Genomic DNA, 21,657 nt, shown 5'->3' on the forward strand with positions numbered 1-21,657 from the left:
AAAAAAAATAGCAGCACATGGTAGCAGTCACCTATAGTCCCAGCTACTCGGGCAGGAGGATAGCTTGAGCCCAATAATTCAAGATTACAGTGAGCTATGACCATGAGAAAAAAAAACAAAACCAAGACATTACCATGACTATTTTCAATAATTAAAAAAATTCTAAAATAATAGCAAGGTTTGATTTAAACAGTACTTCCCCTTTCTCTTGTAAGATAGAAGAAAACACTGGAAAGGCTCAATTTCACCTTCCACTTTGATTTTCAATATCTTATCAGAACATAAAAATACTCAAAATACGTGGCATGGCACAGTCACCAAAAACATATTTTCTTTTCGATTCTGAAATAGCAATCTGCATATTTTTACTCTTATGGAAGTCAAAGAAAAATGTATTTCAAAATATAATAATGAATAATGAACCTGGAACAACTCAGCTATGTCTTATCCCTTGGTTGAATACTTTATTCCAAACTAATTCAAACAAATAACATAAAATAATTTGAATAAAACACTTAGCACAACCTATCAGACTAACATTTTATAACTATGCTGTCCAACATGGTAGCCACTAGTCACATGTGGCTCCTTGTTTGAATAAAATTTTAAATTCAGTTCCCAAGTCACACTAGCCACATATCAAGTGCTCAACAGGCACATGTGGCTAGTGGCTACTATATTTATTGGACAGCACAGATTCAGAACATTTCCATCATCACAGTGTGATGTGATGATGTCTACTGGATGTCTATCAGATAGCATGGATAGATAGCAACAGTAACCAGTACATAAAGGAGGCTTAGCAAGAGAGGCTAACATCATCAGAAAGTTATAAATATTGTTTTGTAAAACCTGCATAATAGCACAGGGTCCAAAAACCCTGCAAGTGATACAATCAACCTTTAATGATGGTGACGCATTAAATACCCTATTTCCAGTTTCTGGGAGATTAGAGATTACTCATTTGCTGAGCAACTCCAATTGCTAAATGAGGCAAATGTATTAACAGGTGAAAACCAAGAACTCTTTAAAGAATGAATTAAAATTACACTCATTCTTTATACATAAATTTAGTGAGTACCTGGTAGGAAAATTTTTAAATGCACACACATGTACATGCACACAGAACATAATTGCCAGTACCTGATTTCTAAGACCCTGAAATTTAATATGCTTGATGTAGTTTCAACATATTGAATACATTAACTGAATTCATAATGTCAAAAAAAATCACTTGAAGTGGTAGGGTGTCAGGGGTAGGGTTTATTACTTTAAAAAATTCAAAGAAAAAAAGTATTACCAGATCATCAATAACTGGTTAAACATGAAGGGCTAAATTTACACATTTATCTCTACAACCTTTTTAGAAAATCTATTAAAATAACAATGAAAAAATAGAAACAGTATATGCCCAGAAAGACATAAAGAATAGCAGAGGAGACAAAAGCAGACTCGAGATGTCAACCCATTTTTTTAAATATATATTTTATTGCATTTTAAGTTCTGGGGTACATGTGAAAAACATGCAAGATTGTTGCATAGGTACACACGTGGCAGTGTAGTTTGCTGCCTTCCTCCCCATCACCTATATCTGGCATTTCTCCCCATGTTATCCCTCCCCAACTCCCCATCCCCTGCTGTCCCTCCTTTGGTTCCCCCCCAACAGACCACAGTGTGTGATGCTCCCCTCCCTGTGTGCATGTGTTCTCACTGTTCAACACCCACCTATGAGTGAGAACATGCAGTGTTTGATTTTCTGTTCTTGTGTCAGTTTGCTGAGAATGATGGCTTCAAGGTTCATCCATGTCCCTACAAAGGACACGAACTCATCATTTTTGATGGCTGCATAGTATTCCATGGTGTATATGTGCCACTTTTCCCTGTCCAGTCTATCATCAATGGGCATTTGGGTTGGTTCCAAGTCTTTGCTATTGTAAACAGTCCTGCAATGAACATTTGCATGCATGTGTCCTTACAACAGAACGATTTATAATCCTTTGGTTATATACCCAGTAATGGGATTGCTGGGTCAAATGGAATTTCTATTTCTAGGTCCTTGAGGAATCACTACACTGTCTTCCAAAATGGTTGAACTAATTTACACTCCCACCAACAGTGTAAAAGTGTTCCTATTTCTCCACATCCTCAACCCATTTTTTTTAAGACAGAAAGCAGACTTAGCAGGGTAGAGAGCAGAGGAAGCTGAAGCCTAAGAGTTTGCACAGGAGAATATCAATACATTTGCATCACAGAAACTAGGAAGATTCCAAAATTGGAAGCACCAAGTAGCACAGAGACAGAGGTAAGAAATGGGACAGCAAATAAAGGATTGGATGAAAGTCTGCATAAGCATCAGACAATTACCCCTCCCCCAGTCTAGCAGTAGACAAAGGTTTATTCTTTGGAGAAACTGAACGAGAGAGACCCAAACAGCAGAGGGCACTGGGTAAGGTGTCACTCTCAAAGAGGCAAAGTTAAGGGTAAGTATACGCACATACTGAGATTCACACAGGATCCCTCTCCCTCTCTGCTCCCAAACACAGGATATCACTCCAGGATGTCTCTCTGGAGAAAAAAAAAAAAAAAAAATCTATATATTGATGATTTTATTGGGGGTGGGATGGGCTAGGAATAGTGACTAACAAAAATGACCACTCAATATGTAATCAATCTACAGTGACATCCACATGTCAAAAAGTCTCTCATCTCTTTAGTGCCTCACTCTTAACTATAAATTGTTAGCAGAGATCAACAGATACTTGAGGAAAGCCACAAACAAAATACAGAGCCAAAACAAACCACAGAAAAATGAATTGGGAAACAAAAATGCAGAGAGCAAGAAAACTTCACAGAAAAATTATAATGGTGAATATTTACTGAGCACTTACAATATGCCAAGGACTTGCATATTTACCCTATAAGGTACGTACAAGATCACTATCTTAAGATGAGAAAAAAGAACCAGAGAGCAGGGTGTAGAGGGAGGAAAGTAGAGAAAAAGGAAGGAAATAAGTTATGTGCCTGGTACATAACAGGCAGATAACAATTACCAGATGAATAAATAAATGAACACATATGAATATGTAAACAATAACATATAGTTTTAGTCATGTGAAGTTTTGTAAACAAAGCAACAGAAACTTCTGAAAATAAAAGCTTTAAAAAAAAAATCTACTTAGTCAAAATCCAAAACACAATTTATATTCAACCACTGGTTGTAATATATAATCAATGTGACCTTTTCAGGGCACTTTGGTAAGGTCTATCAAATTCTACATGTACATACCCTTTGACTAGAAATGATATTGCTACAAATATATAATATGAAAATATATGTATAAAATTATACCAGATATGTGTAAGGCTATTCACACTTACGCCCTATTTATAACAGCAAAATAATAATTATAACAATAGCTTGATACCCATCAATAAAAGACCAGTTAAAACAAATTGTGATGCATCCATCAATAGAATATTTGTAGCCTTCAGATAATAATAAGGTTGGCTGAGCAAGGTGACTCACACCAGTAATACCAAAGAGCCAAAACAAGTGGATCACTTGAGCCCAGGAGTTCAAGACCAGCCTGGACAAAATGACAAAAGCCCATCTCAACTAAAAATACAATATATTGGACAAGCATGATGGTGTGCGCCTGTAGTCCCTGCTTACTTGGGAGGCTGAAGTGGGAGAATCACCAGAGCATAAGAGGTTGAGGCTGTAGTAAGCCGTGATCACACCACTGCAGTCTAGCCTGGGTGATGGGCATTAAGACCCTGTCAAAACAAAAGTCAAACAAAAACAAAAAGTAAAGAGTAAGGCTGTTCCTCAACTGGATTTCTTATACTAAATTCCAAAAGGCATTTCTCATCTGGAATCTTCAGTAAGGGCTACTGAATTACATAAGACGACATAAACCAAATGCAAAATTGCTTTTCATGAGGCTGTTTCTCCTAATGACCTAGAGCAGAACATTAAAATATAGTTCCAAAAGGCCTATAAAAGCTATTTGGTCCACTATGAAACTTCCTGGTGACCTAACTTGCTAGAAAGACGTAACTTTGAGTACCTACAAAAATAAATTCAACACATATATACTGAGCACCAACTATGTATCAAGAACTGTCCTAGCTACTGGGAAAAGCAGGCAACATATAGTCTCACTCCTCGTAGAGTTTATATCACATTGAAGACAGGTAACAAGCAAATAAACCATAAAATATGCATGGCAATTACTGCTACTTAGAAATACAAAGTAGTGTAAAGGTATGGCCATTATATATAGGGTAGTCAGATAAGGGCTCACTAATAAGGTAACATTTGACCATAAACCTAATAAAGTGAGGGAGCAAGCCATGCAGATACCTAAGGGAAGAACAGCCCACGTTTAAAGGTCTGAAGCAGGCTTGTACTTTAACTGTGTTTCAGCAACAGTAACAAGACCAGTGTGGCTATGTAGCAGTAAGGAAGTGAGTACTAAGAGATGGATCAGAGAGGCAACCAAAAATATCAATTAGGACCTTGTAGGTAATTGTCAGGTCTTTAGCTTCTACTGAGTAAGACAAGAAATCATTAGAAGGTGTTCAGCTGGGGATTGCTGGAATATTACCAAACATTTCAAAGGACAGAAACAACTATACAGCAATTAGACTATTGAGAGCAGAACCACTGAAGCAGGAAAACTAGTTAGGAGACTTTTGTAATGATCCAGGCAAGATATTATGGTGGCCTAGACCAGGGTGGGAGTGATAAAAGTGATAGGTCAGATTCTGACTCTATTTTTAAGGGAGGCTCAAGAAGTTCTGCTGATAACTCAATGAAGACATAGGAAAAAGAGCTCCAAAAATGACTAAAAATTTCTAGAATAAACTACTAGAAAGATGGAACTAGTATTTACCAAGCTGGGAAAAACTGTGGGGTGAGCAGGTTTTGGTGGAAGGAAGGGGACTTAAAAGTCTTTAGATGGTCATCTCTATCAGTTTTTGGACAGACTTCTGAGAAGAAATGAATAGCAGACAACTCTACCCTTTTTTTCAAAAGCCTAGAATTGCTAAGAGTACAGCCATGTGCTTTGAAAACCACATAAACAGGTGTGTCTACAAATCAACATACTATTTGTTAGCACTTCCTGCAGGTATGATACTTATCAAGGTGTTAAGAAATGAGAAGAACTACAGATGTTATGCAGAATAAAAATATAATCAAGGACCATCTTCGTCTTTGGTCTTTTCGGCTTCCTCCATCTATAGCCCACTACCAAGTTTAAAAATAGAGAAGTCAATTTAACTTCTTGGTTAAATAAGAAACATTAAGAAGATAAGAAGCTGTCCCATAATAGCAGTATAATCTGAAAATTTACTGAGAAGTAACACATGAAGGAACCACTGTTAGCTTGAATCTTTTAAAATCTCAGCAACTATGGCCCAATCTTCAGAACATTAAAAGTAAGCATGTGGATCTTATAATTAAGAAAAGCAAGTAAACAGAATAACATTAATAAGAAAATCAATAAAATAAAACATCTCAAATATTATACAAATCTAATTTCAAGTCTTCAATCCCAAATAAACTAATAATATTCCAGAAAGAAATGTTGGAGGAAATCAGCAAACCTAAATGTAAAACCAAAAAGTAACCCAATTCTTTTATAGAAAAAAGTAAATATATTGGTTTCTTTTTTTTTTTTTTTTTTTTTGAGACAGAGTCTCACTCTGTCACCTAGGCTGGAGTACAGTGGCATGATCTCGGCTCACCATAACCTCTGCCTCCCAGGCTCAAGCAATTCTCTTCCCTCACCCTCTTGAGGAGCTGGGATTACAGACATGCATCACCTTACTTTTTGTATTTGGTAAAGATAGGGTTTCGCCATGTTGGCCAGGCTGGTCTCAAACTCCTGACCCCAGGTGATCCACCCATCTCAGCATTCCAAAGTGCTGGGATTACAGGTATGAGCCACTGTGCCTGGCCCAAAAGCACTTTTCAAAAGAATAGTGAATATATGATTTATGTTTTCAATACATATAATTATATAAGATAGTCTTTTCTAAAAAAAACAAAAACAAGTAAAGCTATCTTAATATTGATATGTTGACTTTATGACTAATTTATAGAGTCAAGCACACTGATAAAACTGACAAATAAACTGGTAGACCCCCTCCCCGAAGCATATAGGGTTCATTAGTACACACAGACGATGTCTATCTTGTTTACTACTTTAGTCCTCAGCATACAATAAAGTCTCAATAAACATCTGCTTAATGAACAGGCCATAGATATTCCTAAAAATAAATGTAAACATATTTAAATTCACAGAAAACTAGTAAGCTATAGCAAAAATTAGCATTTGGTTATTTTATGGGTTCAGAGCTCACTGCTTTAAAAAGTTCGATGTAACTCCTGTTAAGTTCAGAAATATTTTTAAAAATGAATAGTTACAAATATCAGTAAGTTGATATTGCTTTAGAAAACAGTAACAGGAATTCAACTTAAAAACAATAATGACCTATGCAGAAATCAGAAACCACAATTCAATTAGCATAAAAAGCTTTAAAGAGAGTGAATTTGTTACCTAAAAATATGAAATGTTATTTGATAGCATATATGAAGACATCACTTCATATACTGTGATCTTCCTTAATAAAACTCTCACCTAGAAACTACTCCTGGAATATTTGAGTCAATTTTAGATACATCAACAACTCACAGCTATAGAAAAAAATCAGGCTCTTTCTGAAAGCAACAAAAAAGACAACTAGAATATAAAAAGATATAAGCTTTCCCTGTGAGAATTATATATAAATAACACACTGATAAAACTGATAAATGAACTGATAAAAGCCCCTCCTCCCAGGAATATAAGCTCCATTAATACATGCAGACCATATCTATCTTGTTTATTACTTTCATAAAAAGTTACAGTCAAAATTAAGCAAGAGTTATAAAACAGTCAAAGGTACAGAAAGAACAATTCTTGTAACCCAAGAACCTAACACAATACCAGTTACGTAGTTAGCACTCAATGAACAACTGGGAAGAAAAGGAAAAAAATTACTCTTTTTTTTTTTTTGAGATGGAGTTTTGCTCTTGTTACCCAGGCTGGAGTGCAATGGCGTAATCTCGGCTCACCACAACCTCTGCCTCCTGGGTTCAGGCAATTCTCCTGCCTCAGCCTCCCAAGTAGCTGGGATTACAGACACACGCCACCATGCCCAGCTAATTTTTTGTATTTTTAGTAGAGACGGGGTTTCACCATGTTTACCAGGATGGTCTCAATCTCTTAACCTTGTGATCCACCCGCCTCGGCTTCCCAAAGTGCTGGGATTACAGGCTTGAGCTTCTATAATGAATGCTTTAAAATTTTGTTACTTACAGACAAAAAAAATTCCCAACTGAGAAAAATAATTAAAAAATTTAAATTCTTAGGATGAACTAGCAGATGTCAGGAACATAAAATATATTCATTTCTTTTTAATTAACTAATAGTAACTCAATATTGAAACATTTGCCAATGAGCAACACCAACTGTCTTCTTTTCTCTTCTTTATTCCAAAACAAAATGAACATTTGTCTTCCAAGTTAAATATATAGCACACTCTCTTTAGCTGCAACTAAGCAATAAAATCAGCAATGCTTGCCAATAAAAATATAAAAGTAATTCAAATTTTTAAAGAATTGCCTTTAATAAGTTTTTAAAGAATTAGATGCTTTACACTGATTAATATCACGGAATTCAAGGGGTTATAAACACAGCTTCTAAATTTATGTAAGCCACATTAACTAAAATACTCAAATTCTAGCTAGGTAGCAATCCATTTTTAGTCCAACCAGGTAAAGCTATCCTTAGACAGCAGACTTCAGGTTTTTCTTCTTTAGGACAAAGCTTCTATTCATTTCATAATTAAATTTGAATTATTTTATGTAAGAATTCACTAAGGACTATTCTCAAGCATGCAATGCCATTTTGAGGACACAAAATAAAAATGATTGTGAATTTTAATTGATATTCTTTTTCAACTAGACGCGAAGAAAAATTTGTGACAACTGAAGAATTATTTTCTACCTTACTGAAGAGGCATATTTTAAAATTAAAAACCATGAACAAATCTGTCTACAAAATAATTCATTTTTATATCAAACAGCTGCAGACCCTGTAATTGAAATAATGTATGTAAGGTTATAAATGAAAAGTGTTAGGTATCATTCTTGAAGTGACCAATTAATTTCCTAATCCAGTTACCATAATAGCCATATTTGTAGTTTAACATAAATTAAGACCTTAATTATATTTGTGACTATTTTAAACAAAATAACAAATTCCTTTATACCTGTGAATGTAATTTATAGCAAAGCCAGGTTCATTTTCCAAACCAATCTATTTCACACTGCAGAAATACTTTGATATAATGGTATAATGTAATTCTTGTTGTAGAATGTTGAAAGAATAGATTCACTAAAAGCACAGAAGGGGTTTGAAGATAAATGAAGATGCTATTCATTCAAGGGTAATTTCATCTTAGAACTATATGAAAGATGTTTCACTCACACAGGGTAGTGTATGGCCTCAAATTTAAGTGTATTTTCGGCTCAAATAAAATGCTGCTAGATCAATTATGTTGATATTGTATATCTAATAATGAAGAATTCTAGCTTTTTTGCTTAAAAAAATAGGTTGTTCTCTGTTTTCTGTCTTTTTAGTATACCTTTATTGTTCTGTTTAACAGCAACAAATTGTAAAATCCTGCTTGCTATTTACTTTTTAAACAAAAAAGTACACAGTTGATATTCTAAGTTGCAATCTCTCAGAAATGCAGGAGTGTGAATTTTTGCTAAGTTAAATATTTATATGAATATTTATATTAGTAAACCATTACCCTTTATAACCATTTTACAGTATTTCACTAATTACTAAAAATAACAACTCTAATAGCCACCTAATTCTATTTTGAATATAATTCATTTCTACAAATTCTACATTGACTAATTTTAATGTTTTATATACACCATACCATTTAAGTGTTGAGGAACTAATATTGAGATTTGTTTTTTTAACCTGCTAAATTTTATTTGCAATTTAAGTTCACAATTATTGTGATAAAGATGATATTTTATACACTGAAATAATCCCAGGTCTTATAAGCATAAATCACCAAAATGCTTTAACATTTCTGGCATACAAACTATAATAATGTAATATAAGACAATCAATCTGAAGAATTTAAATTCAGTGATATCAAAGAAACATCTGCAGTCTCCATTTTGCTTGTTTGGAATACTGAAAAGGATTTTACAAGTCTCCATATCTCATAAATGATCACTAAATTCTATTTATCCCTTAGGTTTTCTTTCCTTCACCTAACCCTAAAAGTGAATTCAGAAGCTTAATGTTACAGAGGACAAATTGAGCGGAATGTATAAATCTTTAAAACCTAAAATTTTATATTTTATGAGACTTTAATGAAGTTTTGTCGATTTTTTTAATGTCTTTCATAAAATATTCTATTAAGTATCTGTTAAAATATATCCACTCATGTCATCTACGTCTATTTGCATCAGGTTTAAACTGATGCTTTTAAACAACATAAAACCCTGAAAAATTTGTTTAAAACAAAATGTATCCAACCGAACTGAAAATTCAAAATCCTTTCCTCTAAAATTCTGCAGGTAGCTGTCTACTATGGCCATTTGAATGACATGACAAATTTACAGCAGCTATATTTTCACATTAAAAATTTTTTCTCGAAGGCAATAATCAACATGCAGCCTCAGAAGATAGACAGATATTCCTCTCTGTCTATCCCAAACACTACATTGCCTTTTCCCAAACACTACATTTGGATATTATTATTTAACCACTAATTAATACATCTATCTAGAAAGTATCAACTGCTAAAAGGAAAATGCAGGGGTCTGCTAAGTATCAGCAGATCTAAAATGGTAGTGTTCACAGACCAGCATTAATGGAACCTAGAAAAATGCTCACTTTTGGTTGGGCGTGGTGGCTAACAACTATAATCCCAGCACTTTTGGGAGACTGAGGCAGGTGGATCATTTGAGGTCAGGAGTTCAAGCCCAGCCAGGCCAACATGGTGAAACTCCGTCTCTACTGAAAATACAGGGCCGGGCGTGGTGGCTCACCCCTGTAATCCCAGCACTTTGGAAGGCTGAGGTGGGTGGATCATGAGGTCAAGAGATCGAGACCATCCTGGTCAACATGGTGAAACCCCGTCTCTACTCAAAATATAAAAAATTAGCTGGGCATGGTGGCACGTGCCTGTAATCTCAGCTATTCAGGAGGCTGAGGCAGGAGAATTGCCTGAACCCAGGAGGCAGAGGTTGCGGTGAGCCGAGATTGCGCCATTGCACTCCAGCCTGGGTAACAAGAGCGAAACTCCGTCTCAAAAAAAAAGAAAGAAAATACAAAAAATTCAGCTGGGTGTGGTGGTACACGCCTGTAATCCCAGCTACTCAGGAGGCTGAGATGGGAGAATCACTTGAACCTGGGAAGTAGAAGTTGCAGTGAGAGGAGATCACGCCAGCAGTGAGCCAAGATCACACCAATGCACTCCAGCCTGAAGGCGACAGAGCTAGACTCCATCTCAAAAAACAAACAAACAACAAAACGACGACGACGACAACAAAACAAAGCAAAATGATGACGTTTAAATTATACACCATATTCAACAGAAAGAAAATAGATTTTTTTTCTGTCATCTTCCCTTTTATTTTGAGAGATAAAGTATTTATTAACAAAGAGTAAAGAAAGGCCGGGCACGGTGGCTCAAGCCTGTAATCCCAGCACTTTGGGAGGTCGAGGCGGGTGGATCACGAGGTCAAGAGATCGAGACCATCCTGGTCAACATGGTGAAACCCCATCTCTACTGAAAGTACAAAAAACTAGCTGGGCATGGTGGCGTGTGCCTGTAATCCCAGCTACTCAGGAGGCTGAGGCAGGAGAATTGCCTGAACCCAGGAGGCGGAGGTTGCGGTGAGCCGAGATTGCGCCATTGCACTCCAGCCTGGGTAACAAGAGCGAAACTCCATCTCAAAAAAAAAAAAAGAGTAAAGAAAAAAACATTAAATGGAACAAGGACATTCTCCTTCATCTGAGCTTAAATGCTACTCTTACTTGAAGTAAAAAGTAGGACAAAGTAAGATTACCTGGTCATGAAGTATTCTAATAATGCTCAGCAGTTTGAAACACTCTAAAAAACAAATTCAAATTTTTATAATACCTAGATTGAGCCATACAAAAAAGAAATACCAGTTTTTTTAAATTGTCTTCACATATATTAAGCAAAATTCTTTCTAAAACTTACTAGAAAGTCTGTTGCACAATGGATGGCGCATTGGACTTCTAAAAAAGACCTCCACAAAATATGTACATAAATCTTTGAAGTCAAAATAGGCACTAATTCTGCATTCGACATCCTGCATTTCTCTTCCTTTTACTTTTTCAAAAGAATTTCCCATTTATTACCTAACTTGAGCTTCACAGTATTATAGAGATAACACTATATTTATGCCTTTTCAAAGATACAAAAGCTAAGACATGTTCTTTTACTCCTTAATGTAAATGAGTAATCGTAAGATATAATTTACTAAGAAATGTGAGAAATAATTTGTGATTAAATGTTCACTTATTGATGGGTAAAACTTCAAAGAGCTGTATCACTGTATTAGACCAATATGCAGCAAAGGATTATGAGTGTAGACTGCCAATCCAGACTTTCTGGATCTGCATTCCAGCTCTGCCAAGTACTATTTATGTAACTTTGAGCCCACTGTTTAACCTCTTTGCCTTACCTTCCTAATCTGTAGGAAAATAGGAATAATAATAGTATCTAACTCATAGGGTAGCTTTGTGAAAGGATTATTTGTGACACCTACATTATACAGCACTTACCTCATACTGTTGTTGTAAGGATTAAATGTGTTAACATGAATTAAGAGCTCAGCACAGTGACAAGCACAGGTGGCACTCAACCAATGTTGCTGTTGTTTTCTGTTTATCTTCACAATCTGTGGGTTCTATGAATGTGGGTGAAGCATCTTTAAGCTTCAGTTTCCACATCTTTAAAATTAGGATAATAATAGTACTGTGCACTAGGGTCATGGGAAGGATTGAATGCAATGCTCCACAAAAAGCTCTCAGTAGAGTGTCTTATACAATAAAAGTATTCAATAATTCTTTTTTAAAACATATCATTGTTAATAAAATAAAATGTTGTTTGCATGAAAGCATTCAATATTAATTTTTTTGGTAATAATTACAAAAATTATCAATGTACACACAAACACAAATATGTCCAGGAAAGATTCTTACCTATAACATTTATTTTTAATTATGTATTATCAAGAGTGCAAACTTCCATTCCTCTTATGGACATTGAATATGTACATTTCTTTCAAAGAATTAGGAGAGTTAGAAGTAATAACCACCGTTCATTGCATATTTACAATATGCCAGGTACTCTCCTAAGTGCTTTACATATGTTAACATATTCAATCCTCATATTCAATATGTTAACATATTCAATCCTATCCTACGATAGCTTCTGTTACATCTCTATTTTACAACTGTGCAAACTTGAAAGAGTTCTATTTTGAATTTGCTGTATTTGAAACAGATACCAAATGGAATCTTCTATAAAAGACAGCATATACTCAATCAATAGACATAAACTTACTAAATAAAACAATTTTTGCCAAAACTTTGGGGAGTATATACGTATTTGCTCATATTGTATTCTAAAACTAGTGTCTAACGCAAAAGCCACTAAGTACACAAGACTAGGGGGCATTTGAAATGTGGCTAGCAAAAATTGAGATGTACTGTAAGTGTAAAATACACAGCAGATTTTGAACTACATATGAAAAAAGTCCTACTAATAAATTCTGTATTAATGACATATTAAAATAATATTTGGATATACTGGATAAAATAATGTATATTATTAAAATATATTTTACCTATTTCTTTTTACTTTTTTAAAATGATGCTTCTAGAAAATTTCAAATAACAAATGTGGCCAATACTTGTGTATTTATTAGACGGCTGGTTTAGACTCAGGGAAGGGGGAATAGTAACAGAGATTTATTATCAAAGTTCTTTTTTCCAATCAGTATAAGCGTAAGTCCTTCAAAGCACAAGTACAGAACGGAAGATATCTCTCTCTGTCTCTCTTGTGTGTGTATGTGTGTATAATACTGCATATACACACATTCAGCTCAAGGGACCAGAGAAACACACTATACTAATACTTCACTATACTCAACATACGAGAATGAAGAAAAGCAAATCTTAGGGGAAATAGCTACAGGAAAAAAAAGTATTTTTAAACTGAAATCATAAAAGTTCCTGGAATCCAAAAAGATCTAACCACTTAGTTTTAGGGGTATAATAAATACCAGGTTTATGTGTTAAGTAAAATTTAAGTTTCCTAATGGCCTAACTGGCAGACTATTAAAATACCTGATGTTTGATAGCTGGTATCTTCTGGAAAATAATCCAGTTTGTGGATACCTGTCACATCGTTTTGAGCAATTCTGTACATCAAATGTAGGCCTTTAACTGATTCTTCTAAACGAATGCTAGTCCACTATATAGAAGAAAATTACTCCATAAAGTTTACATCAGATATCTGGAAAAGTCACATTTATAGTCATGGCTACTATCAGCTGTCAAGCCAAAGATTATTGAAGAAAACCAAGAAATTTTAATATATGCTGCTTAATTTATCATCGAAGTGACATACTGTAGGATTAAAAACACTGAAATGGTTAAGGAAAATTCTACACTGTAAAAGGTCCTTTTTTCTGGTTTTATTTTTAATTGCAACTGATTTGAGAAACTGTGAGAAAGCAAATTAATAGAAATCATAAAAATAGAATTAACAAATAAAATATATGCTAAGATTTATTTTTCCCCCTTCTTCAGATTATTTAAAAAGTTAATTTTTTAAAATGGTAATATACTAGTATTTTGGTTTGTACTGGAAACTGGCTAATCCATCTATTCCAGGGTTTGTCAACCTTGACCAATCTGTTTGCATTTGGGGCTAGATAATTCTTAGTTGTTCAAGGACTATTCTGTACATTGTAGGATTTTTAGCAGCATCTCTGGCATTACCCAATAGATGACAATAGCACTCTACCCTTCAACCGTTTTGACAAGCAAAAACACTTAAACATTGTCAAATGTCATAGAATGGCAGTTGGGGGAGTACTAAAGAGCTGCCCAGTAGAAAACCGCTGTCTATTCCCCACCCAAAATACCTTTCTTTGATGAAAATTACCTCAACACTTCCTAATCTACTATTATGTAGTTTTAGGGGATTTTCCTAGGGGATCCAGATAGCTTCAGCAGAAAAATCAGTAAACCTACTGAAACCACATGCAGAATAGCCTGGTTATATTTTCTGGAAAAAATGTTCAATAGCTTTTGCCAGATCCTGAAAAGGTTATCCCCAAAATAGTAATTTTAAAAGGCTTAAGAATCAGTGATGGGGAGGGATAGCCTGGGGAGAAATGCCAAATGTGGGTGAAGGGGAGAAGGAAAGAAAAGCACATTGCCATGTGTGTTCCTACGCAACTGTCTTACATGCTCTGCTCATGTACCCCAAAACCTAAAATCCAATAAAAAATTAAAAAAAAAAAAAAAAAAAAAAGAATCAGTGCTTCAACTAAAATATTCACAGTGCCTTGAAGCTGTCTTTCCAAGAATATAAAGATTGAAAATATTATTTTATACACAGCAAATCCTTTACTTTCACATTGGTTATCAAGGCATGATTGCTTTCACCACATTTATAAACCATTCATACAACAGTCTACATCCTCAGTCCTATGTTAAACTACATAAGCTAAGTAAAAAGCACCTATATATGTAAAATGTTCAGATAACTATATTATAATTCCATAACCTACATAAACATTGTTTTTTAAACAAACTATCCCCAAGTAGCCTATTCTTCCTATAATGCAGCTTAAAGTTTACAGGGCCACTAAGCTTTTTTTGGATTATACAAATGTTATATACAATTTGAAGAGCTACTACATTTCATAAATGGTTTTGGGGATAATAAACACTTATGTAATCAATAAATATATGAGGAGTGGCTAGAGAACCTGAACACTGCTACAAGATTACCAAACAGATTAAAGCTAGAATGAGTGCAATGAGCAAAGTGATGATTAAAAATGTGATAAATAAACCTTTACAAATTAATTAGAAAGTAATTTGAGTCCACAAATGTACATATCACCCCAAATAATCAATACCATAATATCCAGCCAAAAGCAAAACAACTGCTAAGAGACAGAATGTGCCTAGCATATAAGTGATTTCTAAAAAAACAAATATTTTTATGTTTGTTATATACTGACAATTAACTGAATAATATTACATAATAAAATTATATAATATTATATAATGGTAAATCATACAAAAAAAGCTAAACATATAGTATCAGACTTTCTAGAAGGGGAAAAATATAATTGCAACTCAAAATGATGCAAATCACCTAGGAGGTGAAAAAGATGTTACATTATTTACATATTTACCTGCACAGCAAGAGAAGCTGCATTGTCAGAAAGTAAAATTTGCTCCCCTGTGGAAATACAATAAAGCATAACTGTTAACCAAGTAGAATATAATATTTATTTTTAACAAGTATTTCTATTTTTTCAAAGGTATTGCCTACCACTAAAGTAATTCTAAAGTTTATATCAATGTTACTATATAATTATAATTTTGATTAAATTATAACAAATAATAAACTATGACAGTTTTCTCTAAAACTATTTAATCACTCATCTCATTTTATGAGCAATATAATTAAAATTGTTCACTTAAAGTCAAATTCATTTTTCAAGTTTTCGAGAAATGTTCCTCTTCTTTTCATTAAAATTAAGTAAAATCTGCTGAACCCTTTCCAGTTAAAAGTAAAAGCATTCACAATAATATAAAACCAGCTTGCAGTTAATATTGCACAGTGTGTCTAGGTCTGTCACACAAAAGAAAGATGACAAGTTCGCTGCAATAAAAATTCCATGCTTAGAAGACTAGGGCTGCTGCCTATTAGTCTTCATTACTTTGCAGTCTTCTGACAACTGTAGCAGGCTGCTAAGCCCCAAATGGGGTCCATAATGTGATCTGATGATATATGAAGAGCTGCTAAAGGGAGCCTGAACCATCCTAGCCTATACATTTTAACAGTTCCTTTTTACTGAGAGCCCACTTTACCACAAGACTTCAAAAATCTGCTGTCTCAGCTATTGGTGCAGTAAATCTGCCAACTGCTCCTGCAACCACATCATTTTACACTGCCTACAGCGGCCAATATAATGAGTCAATAATAAACTAAGGACCTTATAGGCCATGAATAGTTGGTTTACCCTAGCAGATACAAGTTTAGGTAAAACCTCCTAGACAAATTATACAAGGAAATCCCTTCTTTACATTTTATATTCTCTTTGCAATAAATTGTATTACTGAGGATTTTTTTCATAATAAATATAGTTCGATACAAAGTCATTTTTAATTGTAAACAAAAACTTACCTTTCAATTGCTGATACAATGTAGCATTTTCAGGCCAAGGTTCTGCCGCTGTGGAAACAAGGCAGTGATAATTAGGCACAGAGCAAAAACCTGTCAATAACAAATCAAATTAATAAGCATGTACATTTACCTAGAGCATTTAAAGTCAATTGCTAAGGTTGCCTTATACATGACAATGAATCACACTATCTTAGATTCTACAGTAACCTGTATAAGCAGGTTACATAACTTGTTTTAAAAGTATGTTTGGTTTATTGTTTGGTGATTGTTTTTTATAGGGAGGAGGGAAAGATAGTGTGCCAATCAAAAATGAGAATTAAAAAAACAAAATAGCCCATGTACTACAATTCCTTTAGCTTCTTTCAAAGACATATCCTCAATATTACTCATACATATAAAATGATACATTTAATTCATTACAAAAAATATAGTGAAATAATATTTTAAATATTTTACAGTAAACATTTTAACAAAGTAAAATATCAAGCATACATTGTATGAAAGAATCAAATATATTTGTGTCAAGCTATCCATCTTTCCCCACAATCTGGCAGTATTTAAAAATACAGAGAAATCCTGCTGTATTCCAGAAAATTTCATTGCCTTGACCCTACCAACACCACCCCACAAAAACAATTAGAGCAAAGTTGCATGATGAAGCATTAAGTACCTACAAAGTGAAATAAAGCCAGTAAAGCTAATTTTAGGCCTGAAATGAAACTTGACCTTGACCTTTAATCTCTCATCTAGATAAGACTGCAGCTACAAAGAGAATATTACCAACCTACCAGTGTTTGGGAAAAGCACCAGATTTGAATTTTGTCTAATCAACTGCAATTAAGAAGCAATGGCTCCACTAACAGAATACACAGGATATCAGGATATCACTTGTTGGATTCTTCTTTGTAAAAGCCATAAAACATGAGAATCACCCATTTTAATACAGTAACTACATTTGCTCTCAGCAATTAAATATATGAGATTTGATAATAATTGGCATTTTTCTAATTGTCTTTATACTAATTTAGTATCTGTGACATAGCAACAAATAACTTTAATATACAATTCTGGCTGATTTTTTAAAAGAAATTTATACATGTGAAGAATTTTTTTCTTAAGAATGATCATTTAAAATGTCCTAAAGCAGTCCCTGGAATGGGACTTGTTTTTACTTATGCTTTAGAATAAAAAGAAAAACACAGTAGTAGTAATAGAAATAACAAATGTTAATTTTAAGGTTTAGTTTGGTTTTGGCTACAAAAATTAAACTAATATTTAGAGATAATGCCAAGAAAACATCAAGTAAATAATGAACTGTACATCATTTTTGTATGCTGTTACCCACAATATATGTAAGGGCTACTGAATTTCAATGTGCATACCAAAACAGCAATAAAACAAAGTATTTTGCTGTCAACTTTTTAACAAAGTAAATTTCAGTAAGAACCCAATTAACTTGTATAACAGTTTTTAAAATAAAAGACAAAGAAACAAAAACAAGCTGACATCAGCAAATTACTCAAAAAATAACCTTTTAGGATAAATTGTATGGTTAGCACATTTATATTGCTTACATCTATACTAAAACAATACAATGAGATTTGTTTGTTATAAAATTCTAAATCATCAAAGATTCAATTATATGCATTACATTAACTAGCAATAAAGCACCAGAATAAAATTTACAAAAATTTCTAAGAATATTGAAAAGAAGTTCCTTGGAAGCACAGATGTGTCATGTGCATCTGTGTATCCCACCCTGTACTACGCTTTGCATACAGTTGGTGTTTGTAGAAAGAAGATATTTGATTAAACATACCATCTAATTCCCTAAACATGCTGGCTAATTAAAGTTTTACTCAATATTATCATCTATGTTAAGGTAATAGGGCATTCTAATTTAAAACTGCGGTAATTTTAACTCTTGGTTAGCTATTTTGTGCACATACTAGACACGCATTATATATTTTTAAAACAATGAAGAATTAGGTTGGTGCAAAACTAATTGCAGTGTTTGCCCAAAAACTGTGTTAAACTTTTATTACTGTATAAAAATTGATGATTCTGATGTTCTATGGCTTTTACAAAGAAGAATCCAACAAATGATATACCAAACCGCAATTATTTTTGCACCAACCTTTACATACACTAGCATTAATCATATGCTGAACATAATTTAAGTGTTATCTGATAAATCAGAAGCTACTTCACTACTCTGTAACATAACAGAGTTCTTACATGAACAGAAATTTATGTGGTCAATAATTTCAGTTAAAAGTTAATTCATCAGCTGGGTGCAGTGGCTCACACCTGTAATCCCAGCACTTTGGGAGGCGGAAGCGGGTAGATCACAAGGTCAGGAGTTCAAGACCAGCCTCGCCAAGATGGTGAAACCCCATCTCCACTAAAAATACAAAAATTAGCTGGGTGTGGTGGCAGGTGCCTGTAATTCCAGCTACTTGGGAGGCTGAGAGGCTGAGGCACAGAATTACTTAAACCCGGTAGGTGGAGGTTGCAGTGAGCCGAGATCGCACCACCGTACTCCAGCCTGAGTGAGAGAGCAAGACTCCATCACACACACAAAAAAAAGTTAATTCATCATCACCATGGATTCTCTAGATCTCATCCAAAAGACAAATATGAAAGTAATAAAAGTTTGCAACATATGACTTGACTGCAAATAAGACTAACAAAGCTGCCTACAAATACTAAAAGCTCTGTTATTAAGAATCTAAAGCTGAAAATAGATGAAAAGGGTGAATATTTTACTCAATCCAAGACATAAAACTGTTTCAACCCAGAAATCATTATTGAAAATAAATTATCAGAAAGTAACTCTACCAAAACATCCAGTGTTTTCATCACAAATAGAACTTATGATTTAAAAGAGAAGGCAAGTAGACTGATAAAAACCTATATAACCATGTTGTCTTAGCAGCTAGGAATTGCAGTTTATAATGCAGTAGTCAGGAAATGGTAGAGTATACAAAGAATGACCAGCTGCCTATCTCTCCCATGAGTAGCTCAAAGAATATAAATATCATTGACTTAAGTGCATCACCTACATGATTCTGTTAGGCTGTTGGAGTTGTAAAGAATTACTTGGCCGGGTGCAGTGGCTCAAGCCTGTAATCCCAGCACTTTGGGAGGCCAAGGCGGGTGGATCATGAGGTCAACAGATTGAGACCATCTTGGTCAACATGGTGAGACCCGGTCTCTACTAAAAATACAAAAAATTAGCTGGGCATGGTGGCCCGTGCCTGTAATCCCAGCTACTTGGGAGGCTGAGGCAGGAGAATTGCCTGAACCCAGGAGGCGGAGGTTGTGGTGAGCCGAGATTGCGCCATTGAACTCCAGCCTGGGTAACAAGCGCAAAACTCCATCTCAAAAAAAAAAGAATTACTTGAGGCCAGGTAATTATAAAGAGAGATTTATTTTGGCTTATGGTTCTGCAGACTGTAAAAATACAGTGCCAGCATCTGCTTCTGGTGAGAGCTTCAGGAAGCTTATAATCATGGCAGAAGGCAAAGGGGGAGCAGGTGACACACACAGCAAGAGCGGGAGCGGGAGCAAAAGGGGGGGGCACTCTCTTTTAAACGAGAAGATCTCGTGTGAACTGAGAGAGAGAACTCACTATCAAGCACAGCACTGAGCCATTCATGAGAGATCCACCCCCATGACCCAAACACCTCCACCAAGACCCACCTCTGACAATGGGAATTAAATTTCAACAGGAGATTTGTAGGGGACAAACATCCAAACTATATCAGTAACAGAGCTTACATAATTACATATAAAGCATGACGAAAGAAAAAAAATCTCCAGTTTGTTATTCGATAGGAATGCCAAAACTGAAAAATCCTAAACTGGGCAATGGATCTACAAATAAACCATGCAGGTATCATTCTAGGAAATGAGCTCTGTAACTGTCTTCATATGTAAATCTATGAATCATGAAAATTATTATTCACACCTAACAGAAAGAAAGCTATTTATTGGTTTGGGAATATCTATTATGTAAAAGGCAAAGTCCAAAAAGGCAACTTCTTCCCCATGCTTCTCTTTCCCAAGGTCAAAGTCAGTAACCACCCCTCTTGCTTCTGAGCATGTAGAAAAGAGAAGATTAAGGATTTAAAATAATGGAGCTGACAATACGCATCCTAAATATCTGTATCATTTTAAAGAAATCATTTTAAAACAATAATAAAACATTTTTATCTTTTACCACTTTTTCTTCAGTTGACCCGAAATGTTTTAGACCACAAACTACTGCAATAGTAAATAAAATGTCATGACTCGCCTACTCTACTTTCAGTTTCTATTACCAAACGTACTCCCTGATGTGAAGTGCCATTTAAACAAACCTAAAGGAAGGGCCAGCCTTAGAATAAATATAGAAGGTGAGACTGAAAGTTTCTAAAAAAGATGGTGGCTCAAGCCTGTAATCCCAGCACTTTGGGAGGCCAAGGCGGGTGGATCACGAGGTCAAGAGATCGAGACCATCCTGGTCAACATAGTGAAACCCCGTCTCTACTAAAAATACAAAAAATTAGCTGGGCATGGTGGCGCGTGCCTGTAATCCCAGCTACTCAGGAGGCTGAGGCAGGAGAATTGCCTGAACCCAGGAGGCGGAGGTTGCAGTGAGCCGAGATCGCGCCATTGCACTCCAGCCTGGGTAACAAGAGCGAAACTCCATCTCAAAAAAAAAAAAAAAAAAGAAATGGAAGCTGAAGAAGAAAGTTGCCCAATGCTGTCAGAGTGCAAGTTATTGGTATTCTCAATATAATGAGAATGGCACACCAAAAGTAAACTTATGCTTAAGACACATCAACAGTTACATGTGGTTCTTGGAATAAAGACCAAAATCCTCAACACGGCCTACAGGACTCTACTTGGCCTTTCAAGTTACCCTCTCTACCAGCCTACCTCATCACACACATCCCCTACCTTGAGTCTCTGCACTCCAGCCACACTGGCCTTCATCCAGTTTCTGAATGCACGTGCTGTTTCTGCTGCCTAGAACAATTTTACCCTCCTATGGTATTGTCACATCTCAGCTCAAAAATCACTTCCTCAGGTATAGCCAGGTTCATGAGT

The 21,657-nt window shown here is 34.9% G+C and overlaps 1 protein-coding gene across 19 annotated transcripts in view; it reads right to left on the bottom strand.

The window, feature by feature from the left end:
• The window catches only part of MTX2 (metaxin 2), an 80,037-nt gene that overhangs the window by 21,660 nt on the left and 36,720 nt on the right, over positions 1–21,657 (bottom strand). For 11 of the 19 annotated variants that reach the window (XR_008482112.2, XR_013519320.1, XM_017973390.4 and 8 more), the window contains 2 exons: positions 16,561–16,608; positions 15,563–15,609 (listed from right to left, as the gene is read on the bottom strand). Coding sequence is in view for 6 of the 19 variants with exons in the window: in XM_017973390.4 (XP_017828879.1) it covers positions 15,563–15,609; positions 16,561–16,608 (95 nt within the window). In the remaining 13 variants the exon portion in view is untranslated. Of the gene's footprint in view, positions 1–2,494; positions 2,566–3,673; positions 3,778–11,158; positions 11,203–15,562; positions 15,610–16,560; positions 16,609–21,657 lie in introns of those variants that run through there. The other 8 variants (XM_078329102.1, XM_078329095.1, XM_078329098.1 and 5 more) reach the window with 6 other exon arrangements.

The sequence above is a fragment of the Callithrix jacchus genome, chromosome 6 (genome assembly GCF_049354715.1).
Source record: "Callithrix jacchus isolate 240 chromosome 6, calJac240_pri, whole genome shotgun sequence".
NCBI classification, from domain to species: Eukaryota; Metazoa; Chordata; class Mammalia; order Primates; family Cebidae; genus Callithrix; species Callithrix jacchus.